General features: G+C 36.0%; 1 protein-coding gene across 1 annotated transcript in view; it reads left to right on the top strand.

Annotated features, from left to right (window-relative positions):
• Positions 1–21,792, top strand: part of csmd1 (CUB and Sushi multiple domains 1) — a 576,851-nt gene that overhangs the window by 147,340 nt on the left and 407,719 nt on the right. Inside the window, exon 2 of the mRNA XM_015374130.1 lies at positions 9,838–10,054. Within this exon, the coding sequence (XP_015229616.1) occupies positions 9,838–10,054 (217 nt within the window). The remainder of the gene's footprint in view (positions 1–9,837; positions 10,055–21,792) is intronic.

Here is a 21,792-nt window from a genome sequence, read left to right as displayed (position 1 = left end):
CAGGTGTGGCCTTCACTAACACTAACAAAGCTTCCTTTCCTCTTCTGAAAAAAGTACCTTTGCCTTATTTTTCTTTTTTCACTGGCTCTGCCACATCATAATATATCATATTTTTCTGCAATCACCTTTGGATAGTCAGAAAGGGAAAAGAACAGACCACTCAAGTGCCTCATAAACACTTTGATTACCATCAGAGGGACTTAGAAGAGGATTTTTGAGGTAAAAATGTTACTCAGTGCTGCTTTAATTAGATGGAAAACAACTAGAAGACACTGTAATTGTGTAAAACACACTACCACCTAAAGTTGAGTTTCCTAAAGTGTGTTTGATTATGACAGCATTTAAAATAGTGAACAAAAAAATATTTTGAACTCTATTTCAATAACTAATTTAGAGAAATTGCATCCTCTTCACAGTGACACCCATAAACAGATGGCATGTCTTGAGATAAACATTATGTACACAATGAAGCATAGGGTCCATGCAGGCTTTTCTACAAGAACAAATGTGTAACTTGCTGTGGGGTAAAAAAAAAAAACACTTTAGCTTTAATAACATTGAAGAGCATGCTTATCAGAGGACTTAAAACAGTTTCCGCATTACTTTGTCAAAAGCAGCAAATGGAAATTATGAACTCACGTGTGTTCATGCTAAATCAGTGTGCTGAAGAAATTTAAATGAGAATGATAGAAGTTTGAAATAATTAACTGATCAGCTTAAAAACTAAGTCGGCAGTAGAAAACACTAAAAAATGTCCAAAAGTCATGTGTTAATTAAAAAGGCCGACACAAACTTTAGATATCATTTTGCACGGAGCCTTTTACAGTTGCCCTGTTTTTTTTTAAATAAACCATATTTTTGCTAAAATAAATATTTGTCCATCAAACCATGTTTTCCTTTCATTGCTACAATTTATAAAATAAAAAGGAAACTATTTGACTGAGGTGACTTTAGGTCCAATGTATTAATCGATTTTGGGTAGGTTAGGTAATAAATGTCAACACATGACTCAAAACAATTTTTTGTCTCGTTCAAATTCATTTTTGACTAATAAGACCTGCTTATTTCCCTGGGGAACACCTTAAATGCCCCAAATCAAACTACGGTTGCCCTCATTTTAAACAGTTTGACAGTGGACTGTCAGAGAGTACAAGACCTGGCACTAGAGAAAAAGACAGACAGAGGGGTTTTGGTATTTGCTCATTGTGTGATAAATATAGCTGGTGAGTGGGTGGAATAAAAACAACCCAACACTAGCAGGATAAGAGAGGAAACACAGGAGAAAGATATAATGACACCAGGAGAGAGGCAATATGACATAGAGATAATAATAGCGAGGCAGCGAAGAGGAAACATAATGACACTTAGGGAGAAATGCGATGAGACTAATACAGAGATAATTGTGGTGAAAGTAGAATGCAGGGAGAGCAAGAGGGATGAGGGGGTGAGCAGGACAAAGGTAGGAAGAGGAGGGGAGGGACGACAACAGCAGGGGAAATGGAGATAGAGGTGCTGAGCCACAACCTGGAAAAGATGCATCGAAAAAGATGGTGATAATATGGGTATAATAAAGAATAGAGAAGTGTTAGGGGTTTGGGTAGGGATAGATTGAGAGGGGAAATGGAGGGGGTGGAAACACTGATAAACATGACATTGGAATAAGCAATGATTTAGATTCCAAGATAATGAAAACAAGAATAGGGTTGACACCAAGGAAGGTGGAAGAGAATGAACGAGGAAGATAAAACAATGCCACCAGACACCAGAAAGAAAATTCCTCTCTTCTCTTGTCCCGTTCTTTCCTCTCTACTTTTTCATTGCCAGTATTGAATCACTGCAGTCAATAGTTCTGCACTGCATAACTTGCAAAGAAGCATTTGATTTGTGACCTGGGACACAGAGGAAAGACGAAGCAAGCAGTTGATTTATGAGGTTGGGACCTTGTGGTCAGGTTCTATTTGGGTGCATCACCTCTTTTGCTATATCTCAGCTAAAATCTAACAGTCTGAATGAAATGTAGATTCTTACAATTACTAAATCTGTTTGAAAACCAGCAATGGTAAGTTTGGAGCTTTTGGACATAGGTTAATTATCAAGAGAAGAACATTTGGGTCTCGTAGGTTTGATTGCTGTCTGGTGGTTCTCTCATAAATAGTGAACTGGAAAACCAACTATCAGCTAGTTTCTATGTGTTTTATATGCTAAGAATGTGATCCTGGGGCAGGGTGAAACTTGCAGTAAGCCACATGCCCTGTAGGCTAGTCTCCCTTCTCTTTATTGTACACAAGGAGCAGCTGCTCAGCAAGATGCAAGACTGATAGATTGATCATTCTTTTTGTCCAGTGCTCATGAATATCATTTTCTAGAGCAGCAATGGGTCTTTCAGGTCTATATCGAACTGTCAATGTGGCTGACATGCAGCATACTTTTTTCACTTGTTGAATAATCTGAACAGCAAATGGAACAGATAAGGTGTTGTGCTTGCAGAATAGATGAATTCATGTCTGCAGTCCATGTGAGTGTCCATGTGCTAATGACAGCACACCTTTATCTGCATGTGTTTGGAGTGGCTAATCCATCCTTATCGTTCAAATACAAAGGTAAATGGATGACACTCACACTCACACACACACACACACACACACACACACACACACTCATATTGAGTACTTGTCTTTTTTCCATTTTTTTCTACCTGTTTATAGCGTAGATGGAGCATTTTCCAAATGCAAAACATAGAAAGAGAAACTTGGAGGAAATAATTGTCAATATCATGAAGAAAACTGGTGAATCAGGATGAAAATTAATAGTACAGAAAGAGAGAGATTGAAACATACAGTTTAATGTATATTTTCAAATATTTCTGACAATAACATGACATCAGACCATATAGTAACTGCACTGATTTTTATTTAGCTAATCTTCTTCACAGGTAAGTTTTTAAATTATGATGATTGTACCTATTTTGGCCAGAGACTGTAAAAATTGCACTTGTTTATGGCTTGCTTTTTGTCTGGGGTAAGATCACCATCCATTAACTGGCTGGTGGCCTCCATCAGCAGGTACTTCATTGCGGCCTCTGCAAAACTCCTTTTACTAGATTTTTTTTTTTGTGCTGTGAAAGATGGCCCAATATTTCTAGCCATACAAAAAACAGACACTGAAACAGTTTACACAAGTGATCTCATGGGGTGTCTTGAGAGTGAATACTTTGTAAAAATAATGCTAAAGTTTAAATGTAAATATGTCCTGTTTAAAAACTGACTTTAAATTTAATAATTCAGCATGACCACTAGCATTATTTAACAATAAACATAACAATAATGTTATTAATGTCCCTGATCAAAACATTATTTTCAACCTTTTTATAATTCTTTGAACATTTTTGACTGGAAAAGATAAATACAAGAAAGATATATAAAATCAGTCTTTACTTACATGTTTTGAAACATTATTCTGACTTTCCTAACAGTTAATTTGCAAAGTGTGTGAGGACACCTTAAAACGAAACACCAGGTGGACATTTTATGCTTTCTAAAGAAAATATACCTATTGATAAGATAGCATTTTTGGTAAACAGGATTTGCATCTTGGGAAAAAAAGTTTGTAAAAAATTCATGAAAATGTTTATTTAAATGAATTAACTTCTGTTGCAAATAGGCTCAATTGATACTGTAACATTTGAATTTCTTTCCTTTATAGAAGTTTATTGCAGATAGAGCTACTTTAGTCGCTTCCTCTGAAGATTTGCGTTCTACAGCCAACATTTTCTAGCTGTGTCCTATCATCAGCACATCCTTCTAAATAAACTCGTCATTTATAATTTAAACAAACACATAACTTTTGGATTGTCTAGCACAGGCAATGTCATGATGCCTAAAAACATCTAACAGCTGTTCTTTTTCCATAGTTGCTCAGTGGGATTTTGAATAAAATGAACTGGCAGTAGCCATGTCCACTCAAGGAAAGTGTATAAAACTTACTGTGCACCTCGTGTTACTGGACCAGAGAATATACCTGAACATATTCTTAAAGACAGGCACTTTAGCATTAGTGCTGCCCTTTTCACCATAATCAGATACTAGTATTTATTCAAACTATCCAGGACATAAGTTTGAATGTATTTTTCCCGCAGATTCCCTGTTGTCGGAGTTTGTGCAAGGTTATGTTTCTCTTGGAGTGTGCTTTAAAACACCTATTCAGAGAATTCAGGTGATTTTGTGGAATTATTTAGTTGAGAATAAAGTGTGGGCCAATTTTTACACTTCTAAAAAGGTGTTACCAAAACCTGGAGGTAAAATAAGCCACTCACACAATCGTGGTACTCAATTGAATCAGGGATAACAATTCACAGCTTGCCAATGGTTTAAACACCTCAAATATGTTGCTCCCTCTGCCAGATTGAGCTTTGTCGTCACATTTTTGGATCTTATAAAGGAGTAGTGGAAGGATCAATCTTTACAAGAAGTGCTTCAATTTGACCATCCAAAGGATGCAATAAGAACAGTTTTGCTTGGGTAATTTTGTGGATGAAGGGTTCCTGTGTCGCTGCTTGAAAAGTGGGCTAATGACAAAGTTCTGTTGCAAGTCATATTTTAGATTGTCATTCCAGAAAGACTTAGAAACCTTATTTGAAGAACTGTTCTTGACTTGGTTGCTGAAGATGTTTGTGTTCAGAAAACTTAGAAAGAAAGGGTTCACCATTTTTCAAGCTAAACTGAAAAGGGTTTTATATATTAGGACATTTCAGTGTCAATTAACAATATTTAGTCTGTTCCACAGGGGAACCTTAAAAGCACTCTATTAAACGGAGAATAACTTTGCCCAAGTCATGGACAGGTTTGTCCAGTGCTACTGAAGTTCAAGCCTTAGATTAGTTCCTATTAGGGCTGGGCGATAATTCAATAACGATATATATCGATCGATAGACGTGTGGCGCAATAGAAAAAAAGAGGGTCGATAAAAGTTCGATAAAAAAGAAACACAGTTTTCCTTCCTTCTCATTGTAGCCTAGCATGTAGGTTTATGCTAGTCACTGCTTCCTCCCAACCAATCACAATCGCGGACCCAGGCACGCCGTCACAAAGCGCCGCCCTCTCAAACCACAACACAGAGCACATGAAGATGTCGCAGCAAGGAGAGTCGGAGGAAATTGTTTCAAAGAAGGGTTTTTGTAGTTCGGCAGTCTGGCAGTATTTTGGTCATGGCAAGTCGGACCAAAAACAAACCACAATAAAATGTGTAGGGAACCAGTGAAAACCAAGTCTGATAACACAACCAACTTTTTTTTTTTTTATCATCTCAGCCGCTCACACCCGCAGGAGTACGAGCTGTGTAGGCCTCGGCACGGCTCTCCTCCGAGGAATCTTCGGGAATTTCGGGAAAATATATATATATATTCAGTTGTGGGCAGTTTCCCACGTAGTTCTAACAATTGAGATAAAAATGCTGAGGGGCCAGAAACTTCAAAGTAATAACTCAGGTTAAAGCAGGAAACGGGGGCGGCGGCGGTGGGGGGGCATTTATTTATTTGTTATATTTATTTTGTTCACTTTAGTTTATTCTTTGTCAGTATTTAATAACATAATCCAGGTCTCTTAAGTTATTTTTCTTTAAAACAATTCTGTTATGGTTAAAAAAGTTGGTTAAATAAAGATTTAATTCGAAGTCTGTGTTTGTGTTTTTTATTAAAATTAAATCACTTAGCAATATTATAAAAAGTCCAGGCAGAGATGCACATAAAATATGGTTTCAAATCTTTTCAATAATCATCGATATCGATCAATATGCATTTTTTTTTATCGATACGCTTTTTTTCTATATCGCCCAGCCCTAGTTCCTATTCCCCCAAATTAAGAAATAACTCATGAGTGAACACTTTGTTATTAAAGACCATTCTATAAGAACTTTCCTACAGTAGTTGCAGTTATAAGACACTTATCATTGTGGCATAAAGTTGGCTCCAGCCAAGAGCATCTTGCTCTCTGGACAGCTGCTTGCCAATGTGGGTGATGTTTTTGTTACATGCCAATTTTACATCATATCTCATCTACCTTTACCATCATTGCATGCAGGGCATTTTTAACATTGATATAATCATTTTATAATGCATGGTTAACATATGTTATTAAAATAAAAATGGAGGTAGCTACGCTTTGATTATAAATCTTTCTGTTTCCAACTTTAAGTGAAGATGATAACATTCATCAGCTGAAATCCTACCTTCCAGTGAGATTTTCATTTCAGCATTGGGTATAGAATTGTGCTCCTCTTGTAGCCAAAGCATAACTCACCCTGTCTTTGAAAAGAAAAGTTTGTATTTGTCCAATTATATACTACATCCATTTGACAGATCACTCACAGCTACAGAAGAGGGAGAAGGTAAAAAAGCCTCGGCTGTTTCTAGGATTTTATAAACTTAGGGTAAAATTTGAAATGGAACCAGGTATTAAACTATATTCTATTTACATATATGTTCCCAAGCTAAAACAAAAATTTAATTCTAGTGATGTTCAGAAATCTGTTCTGAAAAAATAAAACTCTCTAGACAAATATAGGAATCCTGAAAAAACAAAAAAATGGAAGAAAGCTTGATGCTAGATTTACTTAGAAGCTAAGCCATGGACTTCCTAAAGTCCCCTAAGTATGCTACTACAATATGGCTTGCTGCAAGTGTCTGCTGAATTTTGCTTATCCCATCTGCTCAAAGGGAGGCAAAGGGGGATCAAGTAGCGGAAGGAATGGCAGAAGGAAAGAGAGACAACTGAAGACAAAATTAAAGACGAACACAAATACGACTACAGGGAGGAGAGGTGAATTGGGTTGGAAAGACAGCGGAGAACAATCTGAAATTAATCTGGACACACCAGATGGCTTGAAGTTTGTGCATGTACATAATAGAGCGCACACGTATACATGCTTTATCCCTAACTAGCAGCTTGTCTGTTTGAGCTTATGTACAGAGATCAGTAGCTTGTGCGTTTATGAGCTTTTTGTGAATTTTGTGCTTTTCTCACACCATTTAGAACATCTGTTTTGTTATGATAGGTGTTGTTATGAGCTTATTAGAAAAGGAAAGGCAAAAAAGACATACAGAAAGTGCCTGGTATATACACTCAACCCCCCGTAAAAGTAAGGGCACTGACAACAACATTATTTCCTTCCACCCACACTTTTCATTGTGGGATCAGAGGGGAAAGTTGCCAGTCCAATATTGAGCAATCAAGAGACACAACAAACAATGATGAAGTACAAACTCATATTGAATGGTAGCAAATTTTTTAACTGTTCCTGTTAGTTTTATGGTCATTGCATGACCATAAAACTAACTACGGGCGAGTGGTGCGGTACACCAGGGTGTACCCCTCCTCTGAGAAATGTAACAGTTAAAGGTATAACAGTTTCCTCCACAACATCCACTTCATTTTTTTAATCACCCCATATGTGCTTAATAACACTAATTATAGAGAACCTCAGAAACTGCCTTATAATTTCATGAGAGTTCAAAATATTATTTAAAAGCATTTAGAGTAAAATATTAAAAGATTAAAAGGGAATAGAACAGTGGTTCCTAACCCTGGTCCTCAGGGACCCCTGGCCTGCATGTTTTAGATATGCCTTTGCTCCAGCACACTTGATCAAAATTAGAGCTCCTCAATTGCAATCAAGAAATACAGAAGCCGGTTAATCATCATTTTTTTTTTTGGTGTGAAAAAACAAGGAAAGACGTCAAACTTTCAGGACAGGGGTCCCCGAAGAACAGGGTTGGGAACCACTGGAATAGAAAAAAACATTATGACAATACAGATAAACATTACCATTCTAATTGAGTAGATAGAGAGTAACTCTGAGAAATGTTCAAAGGACTATGTGTCTTTGTAACTGACTCCTTAGGTATCTAAAAATTGACAGTAAAATAATAAAAAAGTTTTCTAGATTTAATGTAGGGATTCCTTGGGTGGAATAAAACCCCCATGAGTAGAAAGAGTTAACAATTTAAAAATTGGACAAAGGCATTTTTTACTATTGGCAGAGGGTGTTTTTCACCCAGATATAATTCATTAAAATACAAATAAAAAGGGTAAAGACAGCAAAGAGGTGATGTTGAGAGAACAATACGCAGCTGAGCACACCACCAGGGCAAAACGCAAGAGCAGACACAAAGCTTAGCATGCCAAAAACCATTCATCCATAAGCTACAGTATAGAGAAGAGTTTGTAAGAATTTAAAGCACACCAGACACATATTGAACCGGTGTGCAAAAACAGAACTCAGCTGTTTGACTGCATGCTCTGCAGGTCTTCCAGGAACTGTGTGTTTCCTAATTATTTTATTGGTATGCAGTACCGGACCATTCTGGTTTACCTGCACCACTGTTATTACCCAAAAATAATTTTCAGCACATTTTACTGGTTTTTAGTTCACTTTGCTTACTTGTATTCTTTTTTAAGTGTTATAATTAACTTGCCATGCTCTACATCTTTTGTGCATTTACAGCCCTGTAAACCACCTTGTTCCCTTAAGTCAGCTGATATCACCAGTCCTATACTTTTGAGGAATAAGGCCTTTTACACTGGGCAGGCATCACCCCTGGTGAATTTTAAATATCTTTTAAAAACACATCTTTGCTATTTGGCTTTTAATGCTTTGAAAAGAATTTTTTTTTTAAATACAGTTGTCAAACTTACCCAGAGCCATAGCTTTGTTGAACCGTCCATACCACCTGCTCTTGGCAGTAATACTTTTATGGGATTATTTATAAATAAGATGGATTTTATTAAAAATCATTGGCACTCCTCTAACTAGGATTGGTTTATCTCTGAAAGGTGAGGCAGCATCTAAGGTAGCCATAGAATCTAAACCAGGTTTAAACTGCTTTGACCCAGTTGAACTTTCAGAGTTAGCAAAACTATTGTCTTCGTCTAAGCCTTCAACTTGTATGTTACATCCAGTTCCAACCAGGCTATTTAAGGAGGTATTCACTTTGATCTCCTCCTCCATTTTAGACGTGATTAATCTCTCCCTGTTACAGGGATATGCACCAAAGGCTTTTGAGGTTGCTGTAATTAAACCTTTATTTAACGAACCATCTCTTGACCCAGATGACTTGGTCAATTATAGACCTATATCCTATCTTCCTTTCTTGTCTAAAATTCTTGAGAAAGTAGTTCCCAAACAAGTGTGCGATCACTTACACCATAATTAACTTTCATAGCACCGAAACAGCACTGGGGAAAGTCGTTAATGATATTCTTATGTCCTCAGATAATAGAGTTGTATCTGTACTTGTCCTGTTAGATATCACTGCTGCATTTGACAACATAATAATGTTCTTTTGAAGAGACTTGAATTTCTTTGTGGTTATTGGGGGAATGGTCTTTTTCTATGTCTGCTTCTGTCTCCTTGAACCCTAGTTGGCCTCGGCAGATGGCCACTCACACAGAGTCTGGTTCTACTGTACGTTTCTTCCTGTTAAAAGGGAGTTTTTCCTTTCCACTGTCGCTACAAGCGTGCTTAGTGTGAGGTATTGCCTTTGAGTCAATGAGTGGATGCAATGATTTGGTTTTCCTTGGATTGAAATCTTGAAATCAATTTGACTGTATTATCTGATTTAATTTTAAAGTGCCTTAAGATGACGTGTTCTTATTTGACGCTGTATAAGTACACTGAATTGAAATTGATTTGAAGGGTCTGAGTATTTATGTTGATCTAAATTCTGTACAGGTTTATGCTTACATTTGATTATTGTTTCTTCTGCTTTTTTTGGATTTTATCTGCCGTGCTTTTAGAATGTATATAGGTGAAAGTAACATGTCTTTTATCATTTCTCTCTTCCAGCTGAGACCTGTGGTGGTGTAGTCCAAGGCCTAAATGGAACTATAGAGTCCCCAGGTTTCCCCCATGGCTATCCCAACTATGCCAACTGCACATGGCTGATAATCACAGGGGAGAGGAACCGAATCCAGCTAACCTTCATTACGCTGGCACTAGAGGAAGACTTTGATATTGTATCAGTGTACGATGGACAGCCGTCGCCTGGCAACTTGAAAATGAGGTTTGAAATTACTCCTTTTTTGTTGCTTCTCCCCACCTCCCCCCCCTGCTCTCTTGCATTTTTATAACATCTGACTTACATTTGAGTTAATCTTATGCGTTTTTTAAAACTACTGCTATGTCTGTTTAAAGGCCATATGGTCAGTGGCCTTGTGGCATTTGAATGGATTGCAAAAACTTATTGCTAGTCTGTCAGTTGCACCCTCAAATATTTCTTTTTTGCTTTTTGATATGCATTGAAATGGGAGTTAGCACCCCCTGCTTACTCCTGGAGAAAATTATATTCTTATTGCGCTTTGTGCATGAATGCAATGCATTTATATCAGTTTAAGGTTTGGATTATTTCGGCCATTTTTAGCTAACTGTATAAATAAGCTTTGAGATTCTTATGATATACATATGACATGAAACTATATAAGATATATATACAAATTAGTATTACATTTAACAAAGAGATAGAGGGTAAGGTTACTTTGCCAAATGTTGGCTGTTAAATTACAAGTCCTGTTAAAGAGCAAGCCACTATAGGCTATCACCCTAGGGTGATAAGGTGATGGGCTGTGGTACCACCTGGATGGATTCCAGGTTTCCACGGGCACAGAATAACATTTAATTGTGCAGTGGGGTAAAAGGTGAGGTTTTTCTTATTTATTTGGTAAGAGTGCCTTACACATAGAATACCCCAAATCAAATCTCTTTTAGCCAATTATCCTCAGAGGTCATATGCCTAGAAGTCACTTATTAAGTTAAGCTCAGTGTTAGTAAAGCTACATGGTAAAGGCTTCATGGGTTATTAGCCAAGAACAGCTAAACAAAAGGAAAGAGACTCCAGGTCTGGATCAAGTAGAGTTTAATGTATGGTTAATCTATATAAGAACATCTCCAGCTTTGAAAAATGTTGTACAGCTCTGTTGAAGCTACACCATAGAAAACGGAAAGAGCACCTAAATCAATAGGCTGTGCAGCAGCATGTGGGAAACATATAAAACATATGGAAAACGTATTTTTAAGAATACATTGTATTCATGATAGTCATGCAAAACAGTATATGTAGAAAGGGCCATGTTTTCGATGATCGATTGATTCAGGCCTAGTTAAATATAAAGAATCTGTGGCAAAAGTTTTAAAATTTACAAACTACAAAAAATCCCCTTCATGAAAGGGGATCCTTGAAGTAAAATTTCAGTGGAACTGAATGCAAATACCTTAGTCTTTTAATAAAAAAAAAAAATTGAATTAGCATTTTCCCCTTCATTTCACATTCAAGGTTCATTTCCAATAGGGCAGAACTATTGTGCCAAAAATCTAAATTGTGAATATTTTTAACCAAAATTGCTACTGCAAATTTAGTATGATTTATTTCTTTGCACTGACCTCAAGATCATGGATGTTTCAGCTTTTGAGAGCTTGCTTGCCCTGAATCCATTGTTGCAGAATTTTATCGTAACCTTTGTGTGAAAAAGTGTTAACTTTTACAGTACTTGCATACATGAATCTGTGTGCTAGCTGCAATTCTCTCTACCTTTCTGTGTGGTCACACTTTAAACATTTTAAAAGTTTTACCACCTCCCTTGAGGCCTGAAATGAGAAATTAATGTCTTACTCTTGTTAAATGTGGTGTGATTAAAATGAAGTGACTCTGCGATTTGAAAATTGCATTTTGTTAAATTGCGATTATATTGCAAATGTAATTAACTGCCCAGCAATAGTTTCTAACACATGCAACGTCGATGAAATACATTGAAGGTTTTTGTTTATATATTAAATACAATAAGAAGGGCTTCGGAGGTAAGAACCCCTTGCTTTAAATTGATTGTTTCACTAATAATAAAAATGTTTAAAGGTCTAATGCTTTAAGAAGATGTGTTGATGCTTTTTTTTCTTTTTTTTGGACCATGTTTCTTCTTCTAAACGTTTACAAGTTGATCACTGGTGCACTTTAAGAAATGGAAATGTCATGAGAGCTGTAAAAAACGTAATTTCGTTTTGTATAAAATCTGTGCATACAAGATGACAATAAAGTTATCTAAGTCATTTACAATTAGTGTGCAGCAATGCGCACATTAATTGATCAGGGATTCTTAAGCTTTTTTATATAAAGAATGCTAATAAGAATGGGTGAGAAACACATTTCACAACTAAGATTGATCTTATAACATTTTATGTTAAATATCTAGTGGTTGTGTTGTTAAAGCAATCCAGAAGTAAAAACTAAACTAGATAATACATTGGCCAAGTTTTTAGCATCCTCAAAGACATGGATGACTCTTTATTGTAGTGCAATAGCTTTATTTATTGTTATATTTTTTATATTGCTATATTTTTTTGTTCTTTACACTTTTAATGATAAACGTCCTTGTATTCCTGAGCTGTTGATGAATGGGTGGCATCCCTTCTTGGTAGAGAGGGTGGAATTGTGCTTTTGCCTTAGAAAGGACAACAATAACAAATATAGATAGCTGGTAAGCTAAGAAATCTTATTCATAGTGCTCTGTGTTTAGGAGGAATTAGTTGGGAATGCACTAAGTGGTGTAATGTTGGTGTTAAAGTTCGATTTTCTTTCACTTTAAAATACTTCTCAGCTGTGCCATGAGTCAATGTTTTAAAAGAGTTTTAATCAGGAGTCCTTTTTGACACAGGTTGTTTTCTAATTTGGCATTATAAGACAGAGTGACAAAGGATAATATGAAATAACTTTTGAGCAAGATTATACAATATTTACATCAATTCAGAGGATGTCTATGACTCAAAGTAATGATCAGTTTGCTTTATTTCAATAAGCCAACCATTTTTTCTCCTGTAGCCGAATAATTTACAGCAACTCCTATTTTTTATTTTTGTTTTGTTTTTAATTCATTCTTTCTGCCATGATAGATGAAAGTAATAGTTCAACATTACAAATTGGCATACCAAAAAAAAACAAAATTGTTGTCTTTGTTAAAACTGAAAAAATAGCACATGTAAAAAAAAAATAAATAAAAATACCTCGCAACATTCAGCTTATTTATTGCCTTTTCAGTGGTATGGTATTTGTTTCAGTCCCATTGGAAAAGTTAAATACAATCTTCTTCCTCATCTTAATCTATGGTGGCAGAAGCTAATTTTATTAACCTGCATTTAATCACAGTATTAATAATTTAGTAGAGGTAGGAGAAAGCTTAGCAAGCTGTGTTTTCCAACCTTCTACTTCTATTTAGAGGGACGGCAAGCTGACAAGACTAAAAAGGATTTGCTTGTGCAAGGCTGCTTGGCCCCGATGAGCTGTGGCAAGATTATCTCCTAAGATAGACAGTCTCAGGAGACGCACTATGCATTCATCAACTTATTAGTCGCTTCACTTACTAATTTTCATAATAGCTTCTCAAAAGTCCAACCTTTTAGCAACTGGAGTTATTTTCTATTGAGAAAAATTGGAGAATCAAAGAAGACAGAAGAGATATGAAAATAAAATACTGCAAGTAAAAAAAAAGAAAAAAAAAACACTATTGAAGAACTACTGAAGAGATGTAACTTTTTTTTCAGACAACATTCATATTGACATTTGTTGATATTGATGGCGTAAGTATGATAGGACCCATATTCAGCCTTGTGTAGCAAGTTCCCTGCAAGAGCAAATCCTTTTAAAAGTAAGTAAATAAAAATCAGCCCTCATGAGCTAATAAAATTTTTTTTTTTTTTCAAAACTCCAGTCATTACCAGGTGCATCACATTTAAACTTGGGTATCGCAAAGTAAATGCATGTCAGTAACAAAAGTAAAACTCAAGGACGATACGTTTTAGCTACTTAATTCTGTTGGTTTATTATCAAAGGTTAACAATAAAAAAAAAGTTGAAAGAGAAATGTTGGCGAGATGAAAGTACATCCTAAACAGTGCAGTATATGTCCTCCATGCATAGTTTGAGATCCTTTTTGCATAAATTACTATAGCAGTGTTTTTTGACATGGACACATTAAACCAAAGGCTCTGAGTTGTTAAAGAAGCTTAAGTTGCTTTAAAAGCAGCCTTCAAGTCAATCACATTGTTTGGTCTTATGTCTCTATGATGAAACATTTCCCTCATAAATCTACAAATATAGGCAACCTCTGAGCTGCCTCTGGCGAATCATAAATCACAGGTTGAGATGGTGATATCCCATGGAGATGTAACCTTTTAGAGCATGTGCAACAACAGTTTTTGTTGTATGGGAATGACAAAAGCATTAGGGATACACATAAAACCTGTGATGAAAATCTTCTCGACCATTTTTTTCAAAACAATAATGGTGGCTTTCTTTAGTGGTGTGATACACTTCTGTTTTTATGATGTTTTAAGTATATTTTTTAATATGTTCAGAAATTGAAGATGCAGATGGTCAAAGTGTTTTCATCCTTTCTCCCATAAGAAAAGTATCAAATGCCTGCCTATTGTTAGATTAAAACCAAATTATTTCTGAAAGACAACAAAAGTGCTGCAGATAACTGCTTTGGAGAATGAGTTGAGAGACGTTGGCAGCTTCAACGTTTTCCCACCTTGACGGCTCTAGGATTTATGTCATCTGTCACCAGAGTTATTTGGTACCTACAGTTTTCTAGCAAATAAAACATGCCAAGAGCGTTTCACATGCTCCTAAAGGGCCTCCGTGTGAAAAATATCAGTAAAAGACCATTGTGTCTTTAGCCTTTGGCCCCAAGTGCAGCAACCTGCTACAATAATCCCATTCCCACTGCTATTTAGATTACATACTGTAAGAGGTTTCCTGTTTTTTCATCCTTGCTCCATTGATGATGATAGCACTTTTCTAAAGATATTGCACAGGGACAGTAACATATTGCTTAGTTGTGACCACTGACCAGCCACCTTTTGTGTCCTTAGGGTCTTTCTTCGGCTGTGCTACAGCAGCCAAAAAAATATTGTCTAAGGCCACTTCCTGCTCTATCCAGTTTTATACTTCGATCTATGCACAACATCAAAGACTGCAACTTATTTGTTAAGTTGAATTAATTGTTCTGCCGATATGAGACCTGATTTCAATAATCCTTATCTGGTTACGTGTTTCTAAATTCTGTCTTTTACCCAAAAAATCACTCCCCCTCTTGTTGTCTTTCGAAGTACTGTCATACCTACTGATTTGCAGCAGTCAAGTTGTCGATATGGACAGTGCAACAAAGCTTTAGGGGGCTGCCTTCCTTTTCTTCGTTCAGAGGTGCACACAAGTCAGGGGATACACTGCATATTCAATATTTAGTCACTGGTTTTACTGCTCTTAGGGCTGAGTGTGGAAAAGGCTGCCATATACTTTAGATGAGTTGTTGAAGTTGCCCACTTCTTACCAGTCCCTGCTGTGCATCAGCATCACTAACTCAGTCCCCTCCCACTTAGACTAATGGCTAATGTGAATAGTATAAAATATTTATCTAAAAACTTAACTTCTCTTACTTAGAAAATATTGCCTGAGTCCTGAACGCAGTAATGAGTATTTCTAACATGGATGTAATTACTGTAAGTGTGGGCCACTTGGAGCAAGAATGTGCTGTACATATATTGTACAAATACTGATACATATATATTATTATTATACAATATATATACTGTACATATTGGAGATTCAGAGCTTCTTTATTTGTGGGAGTGACTGGGACGTAGGATGCATTCTGCAAACAGAGGACAACACAGAATCTTTAGGACCTGGTTAAAGACTTGCACCAAGTTCTTCAAAGAGCTTATCAAGTAGGTTATTCTAACCCTCGGGGTGGAGATGCCACAGTTATTCTGTGGACCCGAGGGAGATCAGACTTTCTGTGATATAAATCATACCTCCAACAGAACTTTAAAAACATCTTTTCATTGTTAGACTAGCTGTGAACACTTTTATTACCTGACTGTTGAATCAATTTTATAACAAAAATCTATCCACATGGCAGATATGTATGTTAAACCAGCCTGAACTGATCCCTGGGAATAGCTGTTTTTTTTTTTTTCCCTTTTCTGACATTAGGAGGAACACAGCTCATACATAGGCTGCATACACAAATCATCAAGAACTTTGCTTTTAAAGCTTTTTGAAACGTGGGAGCAGCTGCATTTGACACAAAAAAGCACACTTCTCTCTTTGAAAATAACCAAAAAGGCTATTAATCTGTGTGTGGATCAGAAATGATGGTCTAACACAGATTCTACAGTTTGGTTTAATGGCATCTCCTTTGATAACTGATGCTTACATGAAGGGGTGAAGTTATTAAAACTACTTTTCATGTCAAATGTGTTTATTACTCTTGTTTAAATGGTTTAGTTGATGTCCTACTGTACAGTTAAAGTTCTTTGACATACTTTTCTTATTTCAAATTAATTTAAATTATTTAAAAGATAAGATTGGTTTCTTATTTTTGAAAATAAATGTCATACGACTTAAATGTTCTCTTTTTTTATACGGAAAGGAAACCTTATGTAAGCTGCTTCTACAATGGCTGACAATAGAGACAGAGGTTAACCAAGAGAGAAACAGTCAGAAGAACATCATCTGTCATCATGTAGCAGAGCACAAGTTTAGGACGCAGTTCCATATGTGTTGAAGTTGCTAGTTGTGTTGTCAGAGCCAGGGGCCAAAAAAAGCCACACAGGTGACGCAGAGCCGCACAGAGGATTAGCAGCAGACACAACAGAGTATTTTAGGACACAAAAAGCCACAGACCACCTGATCTGGGATTTTATTTCAACCCTAGAATCTGTGATAAGGCAACTATTTTAATGTGGCATATGCTTTTATGTTTAAATATTATAGAGTGTTTTTATTTGTTTCATTGAATAATAAAATACAGAGAATGGAGTTAGAAGAAACTGTTAAGTGTGTTAAAGTTTTTAATCTGCAAAGCATATTATGAAAGACATCAGTATCTAGTTACATGCTAATTCTATAAAAAAAGCATATGTTGGCAAAACAAGTAGTGACTAATGTATTAAAAACAAGAATAAGATTATTCAACCCACATATCAAAACAAAGATAACATTACCACATGTTACAAATGAAACATGTTAAACCCAATGAAAAAAAAAAAATCTTATATTATACCACTAATATGTTTTCATGTTTCCCTATGTCCTTGCGCTGGTAAAAACTGATCTAAAAATATGGCAAATAAAACAAGTGCATTTTCCCTTTATTTGAGCAGGGTAAAAGATGAGTGAGTATTTTTGCTCTAAAATGAAATATATTTTATGCACCTCGAAAACAAAAGAAAATCAAGTTGTGTTTTTCTTGTTTTGAACCTAAATCCTCTTGTTTTATTAGCAAACATAATGGTTATATGTACATGTTCAAATTAAGGAAAATTACTCCACTATTTGAAGAGAAAATTACTTGTAAAATTGACACAATTAGCCTTTTAAGTGATCTGTATTTTAACATAAATATTTCAGATTTTGTATTATCAGTAAGTATTGATATCTAAGGTTGCTTTTTTGAGAAGGACATATTTTTACCTGATCCGCTATCTGGCTATTACATTTGCTTTAAAAAGTTTTTCATGTTAGATGTACTAAAATACATAAATAGAGAAGACACGCTATCTGACACAATTTTTCCAGCCATTTCAGACCTTTCTTATTTAAGGCAGTTCCACAAAAATCAACTTAGTTCAGCCGGACCAACCCAGCTGTCCCTTGTCAGTTTCATAGCTCTGTTCCAGGCAGCACTTATCCTCTTCACCTCAAGAAAGTAGATCAAACATATGAACAGTGTTGCTGTATTCCTGCAACAAGCAGCAATGTTCTGTTTTTTTTTTTTTTGTGCAACCTGCCATACACCTGGGCCCTCATGCACAACAGAGAGCAGCTTTTGCATTCAAAGTTGGCGGGAGAGAAAAGAAAAAAAAAACAGTCAGATGTATAAAACCGTGCATAGACTTGTTATCTCACACCTTCAAACAAGGATGTTTAAATAGTGTAATATAAATAGTGTAAAGGCACCCACCGCTTCTCAAAATAACCATGGTGATGATGTTGTTGGGCAGTCACACTGTCAGAGACTTTGTCTATAAACCTCAGAGTAATATTACAACAAACAACTTGGACTGAAATTAAATACTCCATAAAAAGCCAGCTAAAATAAAGAGTAAGTATAGTTTTGCCTTTACTTTTGTATGAAGTACAAGAGGTTCTCTCTGCTGCTGCATTAAGCTCAATCATTGCTTAAAGCTGACCATTGTAATTGCGGAGAGGTACGCAACGGAGTGTCTGGGCAGGATTTGAAACCACAGACTCCTTGGTGAAAGATATGCAGGCTTAGCAATCAGCAAATAACCAGGATGCATGATCAGTCGGAGGCATAGAGACGGCACCACACTGTCACATCACAGGTAACAAATCAGTTTTAAGACGTAAATAGAAACCTTGTCACCAAACAAGCAAGTTAATTAGGCTTTAATCATTGTTTAAAAATAATTCAGGATGATCAATAAAAAATAAACAAATATAAACAAATGACTTACAAAATACCTAGATGTCACATGGAGCTTTCTTGGAGTCTTGATGTGGAAACAATCATCCGATCCTGAATGTCAGAAGAAACAGGAACAAGTTGAATCCTATTAACATCAATGGAGAAGAAGTGGAAGTGGTTAAGGAGTATAAATATATAAAATATGAATACCTCGGTGTTCAATTGGACAACAAACTTGACTGAAGAGATAACTAAGAAACTGAGAAAGGAAGCTCAGGTCCTTAGACATTTTGTAGGCAAGATGCTACATATCTTCTATAGTCTGTTGTGGAGAGGGTGATCTCTTCTTCCATCATCTGCTGGGGTAACAGTATTGGAGCTAATCACTTTAAAAAGGCTCAACAAGCTGATAAAGAAGATCAGCTCTGTTCAGGTATCTTCTCTAGGACCGCCGGAGATTAATTCATAAAGAAGAATTCTTCAAGAAGTGAAGAATACTATGGATAACAGTGAGCATCCTCTTCAGAAGATTTTTAAACAACAACAGAGTGTCCTCAGTCAGAGGCTTCTTCAGAGCTGGTACAAGACAAACCTCTACAGAAGTACTTACTGCCCACAGCTATCAACACCTACAAAACCTGGATAAAAAATAACATATGAGTTAGTGTCATATTAAATTTTCTTCTGAGATTAATGGAGTATTTTTGAATTTTAGTTGAATTCCCAATGGGGCTATTATTTAGAATGGTTACAAATCTATGCTTCTCGGCAGTCAGACCAATGCAGATTTACATGACCGATACAGAAGAATACAGAAGAATATTTACTTTGTGCATCTGACTCAGGTTGTTTCCATTCCTTAAAAATTGATTAAAAACATCAGATTTGATGCTCTTTCATTTTAAATTAAATGAATAAAACCATATTTCATTTTATTTGGTACTTCAGTACATTTTGGTTTATTATTGTTCATTTAAAAAGATTAAGCAGCTGCTGCAAAAGCTTATTTTAACTCAAAAGTTTGCTTGAGTTGCTGTACACTTTCACACAAAGTTCATTTTTATACATCCTAAATTTGGCATCAAATAATGTGCCTCATGTCTTTTGTGTGCAGGCACACGTCGGACATAAGGCCCCTGAACTGTATAGGCTGTCAAATATTGTTAAAGAACTATGCCTATTTTGTGTCAGAATTGTATTCTGTATTTAATTGCAATTGAATGTAAAATGCTACCCAATTTTTTTAAAATATATTATTATGCTATTCTTCCTCTTCATGGAAAAACAAGTCACAGGCACTAAGCTGTTGACAGAAATGTATGGCAAAATGAATTGGAATAAAATGTAAGAAATCTGTACTTGCACTTTGCTGTCAGTGGAAACTTCCAATTTTGAATTTTGGTGCAGTTTAAAATGGGGATACAGTTTAAGCAACTTGAAAAAAGTTGTAGATCCAGCAGTAGAGTTTTAAACTTCTAACTGCACTTAGTAAACCTGGCCATTGTCATGCTTTTGCTGAAATTAATTTACTGTGAATATTTCAAACAAGATGAGACTAACTGCATCAGATGAGCTACAGATGAAATTTCTTTAAGCATAATTTGGAAAATATTTTATTTTTCAGCAATGTTTTTTTTTTTTTTTTTTTCCTTGGACAAGATACAAAGATGTATGCATGAAATATATGTTTTCAAAACCTGGCAGCTGATTCTGTATGACCATGTCCATGCAGGGTTTTAAAGATTCTGGTGAGCAAATAGTGTTTGTCTTTTTTTAGTTTAGTTTAGATCAGGTTCTACTTTTAGTTTATTTTAGGACAGATGTGCTTTTTGTTTGTTGTTAAAGCTTTACATTTTCTGAGCTCCATTTTCAGCAATAAGATCCTCTGCAAACATCCTAACATAAAGGTGTATCATATCTCTAAATAATTTGTTGCTAATCACTCATTAAGACATAATTATTCCTTATATGGTGTAATAGTCTTTCGATTACTGTACTTAATTATTTTCCTTCAGCTGTAGCATCACTGTAATTACCCCCTTGTTATCACTGCCACAAATTTAAGGCCCCATCCTGCACCAAAACTATAATACACTGGAAACAGATACAGCTTTGGGAAAACACTCGAAAAACCCAACAACCCAATTGGAGCACTGGATGTCCTTTAAATATACGTCAAACACCTCATTTTCCAGCTGAATTTACCATAACACAGAGATCCATTAAAACAACAGGGGAAAACATGGGGGGGCTGAGTGCAGGAGGAATGCCATGGCCCTCTTTTACTCATATACAGTATCTGCTCCTGTTGGGGAGACAGTGGTTTAAAATCAGGAGTTCTTCCAGCAACCCTTCAGTTGCCTGTAAAACCCCCAGCTCGATCGATCCCTGTCATTGTGTCCTTGAGCAAGACACTTCACCTGCATGCCTTTGGCAGCCGCGCTTTTGTCAGTCTTGCTCCAGGGCAGCTGTGGCTACAGTGTTGCTTGGCTGACTGTTCTGTAAAGACGTTTCCAGACACCTGTCTTGAAATATAGGTACAGGCCATTACTCTGCACTTGCTTGGTGGGGACAAGTGGCATGCGGATGACCTTATGGACCTTGTTGTAGTGTTGTTTGTTTATTCCAACTGTAATGTCCCTGCAAAGCTTAGCTTACCTATCTTATGCCTTTACAATTACAAGGTTGCCTTTACTGTACCTGTCAAATTTAAAGCACTCCAAAGTCCAAAGTCGGTCATTGAGGGCCTTTGTTCTAAAGGTTTCAGAGACTTCCTTGCTTCAGCAAAACTGATTTGTGCTGTGAAAACCTGTCGGACAACAGCGTCTGAGGGTCAACTTTTGACATACCTGACTTAGACCTTATTTTTGAATAAACTATTGTTTTGTTTTTTTCTACCTTGCCAGTAAAACTAATTAAAACTGTTTGATTCTCTTACAATCTGAGTTATAATCAGTTTTACATATTGTGTTTTTTATTTATTTTTTTTAGGATGCCTTTCAGACCATTGTCAGTAGGGACAAAAAAATACAGAAGAGGCAAAATAAGAAAGGTTAATCAGGACATCTGTAAAGGAATGCAATGGTTACTAATTTAATAACTTTTAAAGATTCAGCAATTACATGAGATGTTTGTCCTTGTCAATGACCTAAAGGTCTTGTAAATCCTTTTTAATAATAGGGAACATCTGTCAGACAATATTAGAGTGCAGGGGATGATGCATAATAAATGTAATGTAATTATTCACATTTTACAATGTAGCCTTCCAAAAAAAAGAACAAAAAAACCCTTCCTTCCTTCCTTCCTTCCTTCCTTCCTTCCTT

Source organism: Cyprinodon variegatus, unplaced genomic scaffold, assembly GCF_000732505.1.
Source record: "Cyprinodon variegatus isolate N-32 unplaced genomic scaffold, C_variegatus-1.0 Scaffold5, whole genome shotgun sequence".
Classification (NCBI taxonomy): domain Eukaryota; kingdom Metazoa; phylum Chordata; class Actinopteri; order Cyprinodontiformes; family Cyprinodontidae; genus Cyprinodon; species Cyprinodon variegatus.
Note: the sequence above shows the minus strand (reverse complement) of the source record. Positions and strands in the feature narration are given on the sequence as shown.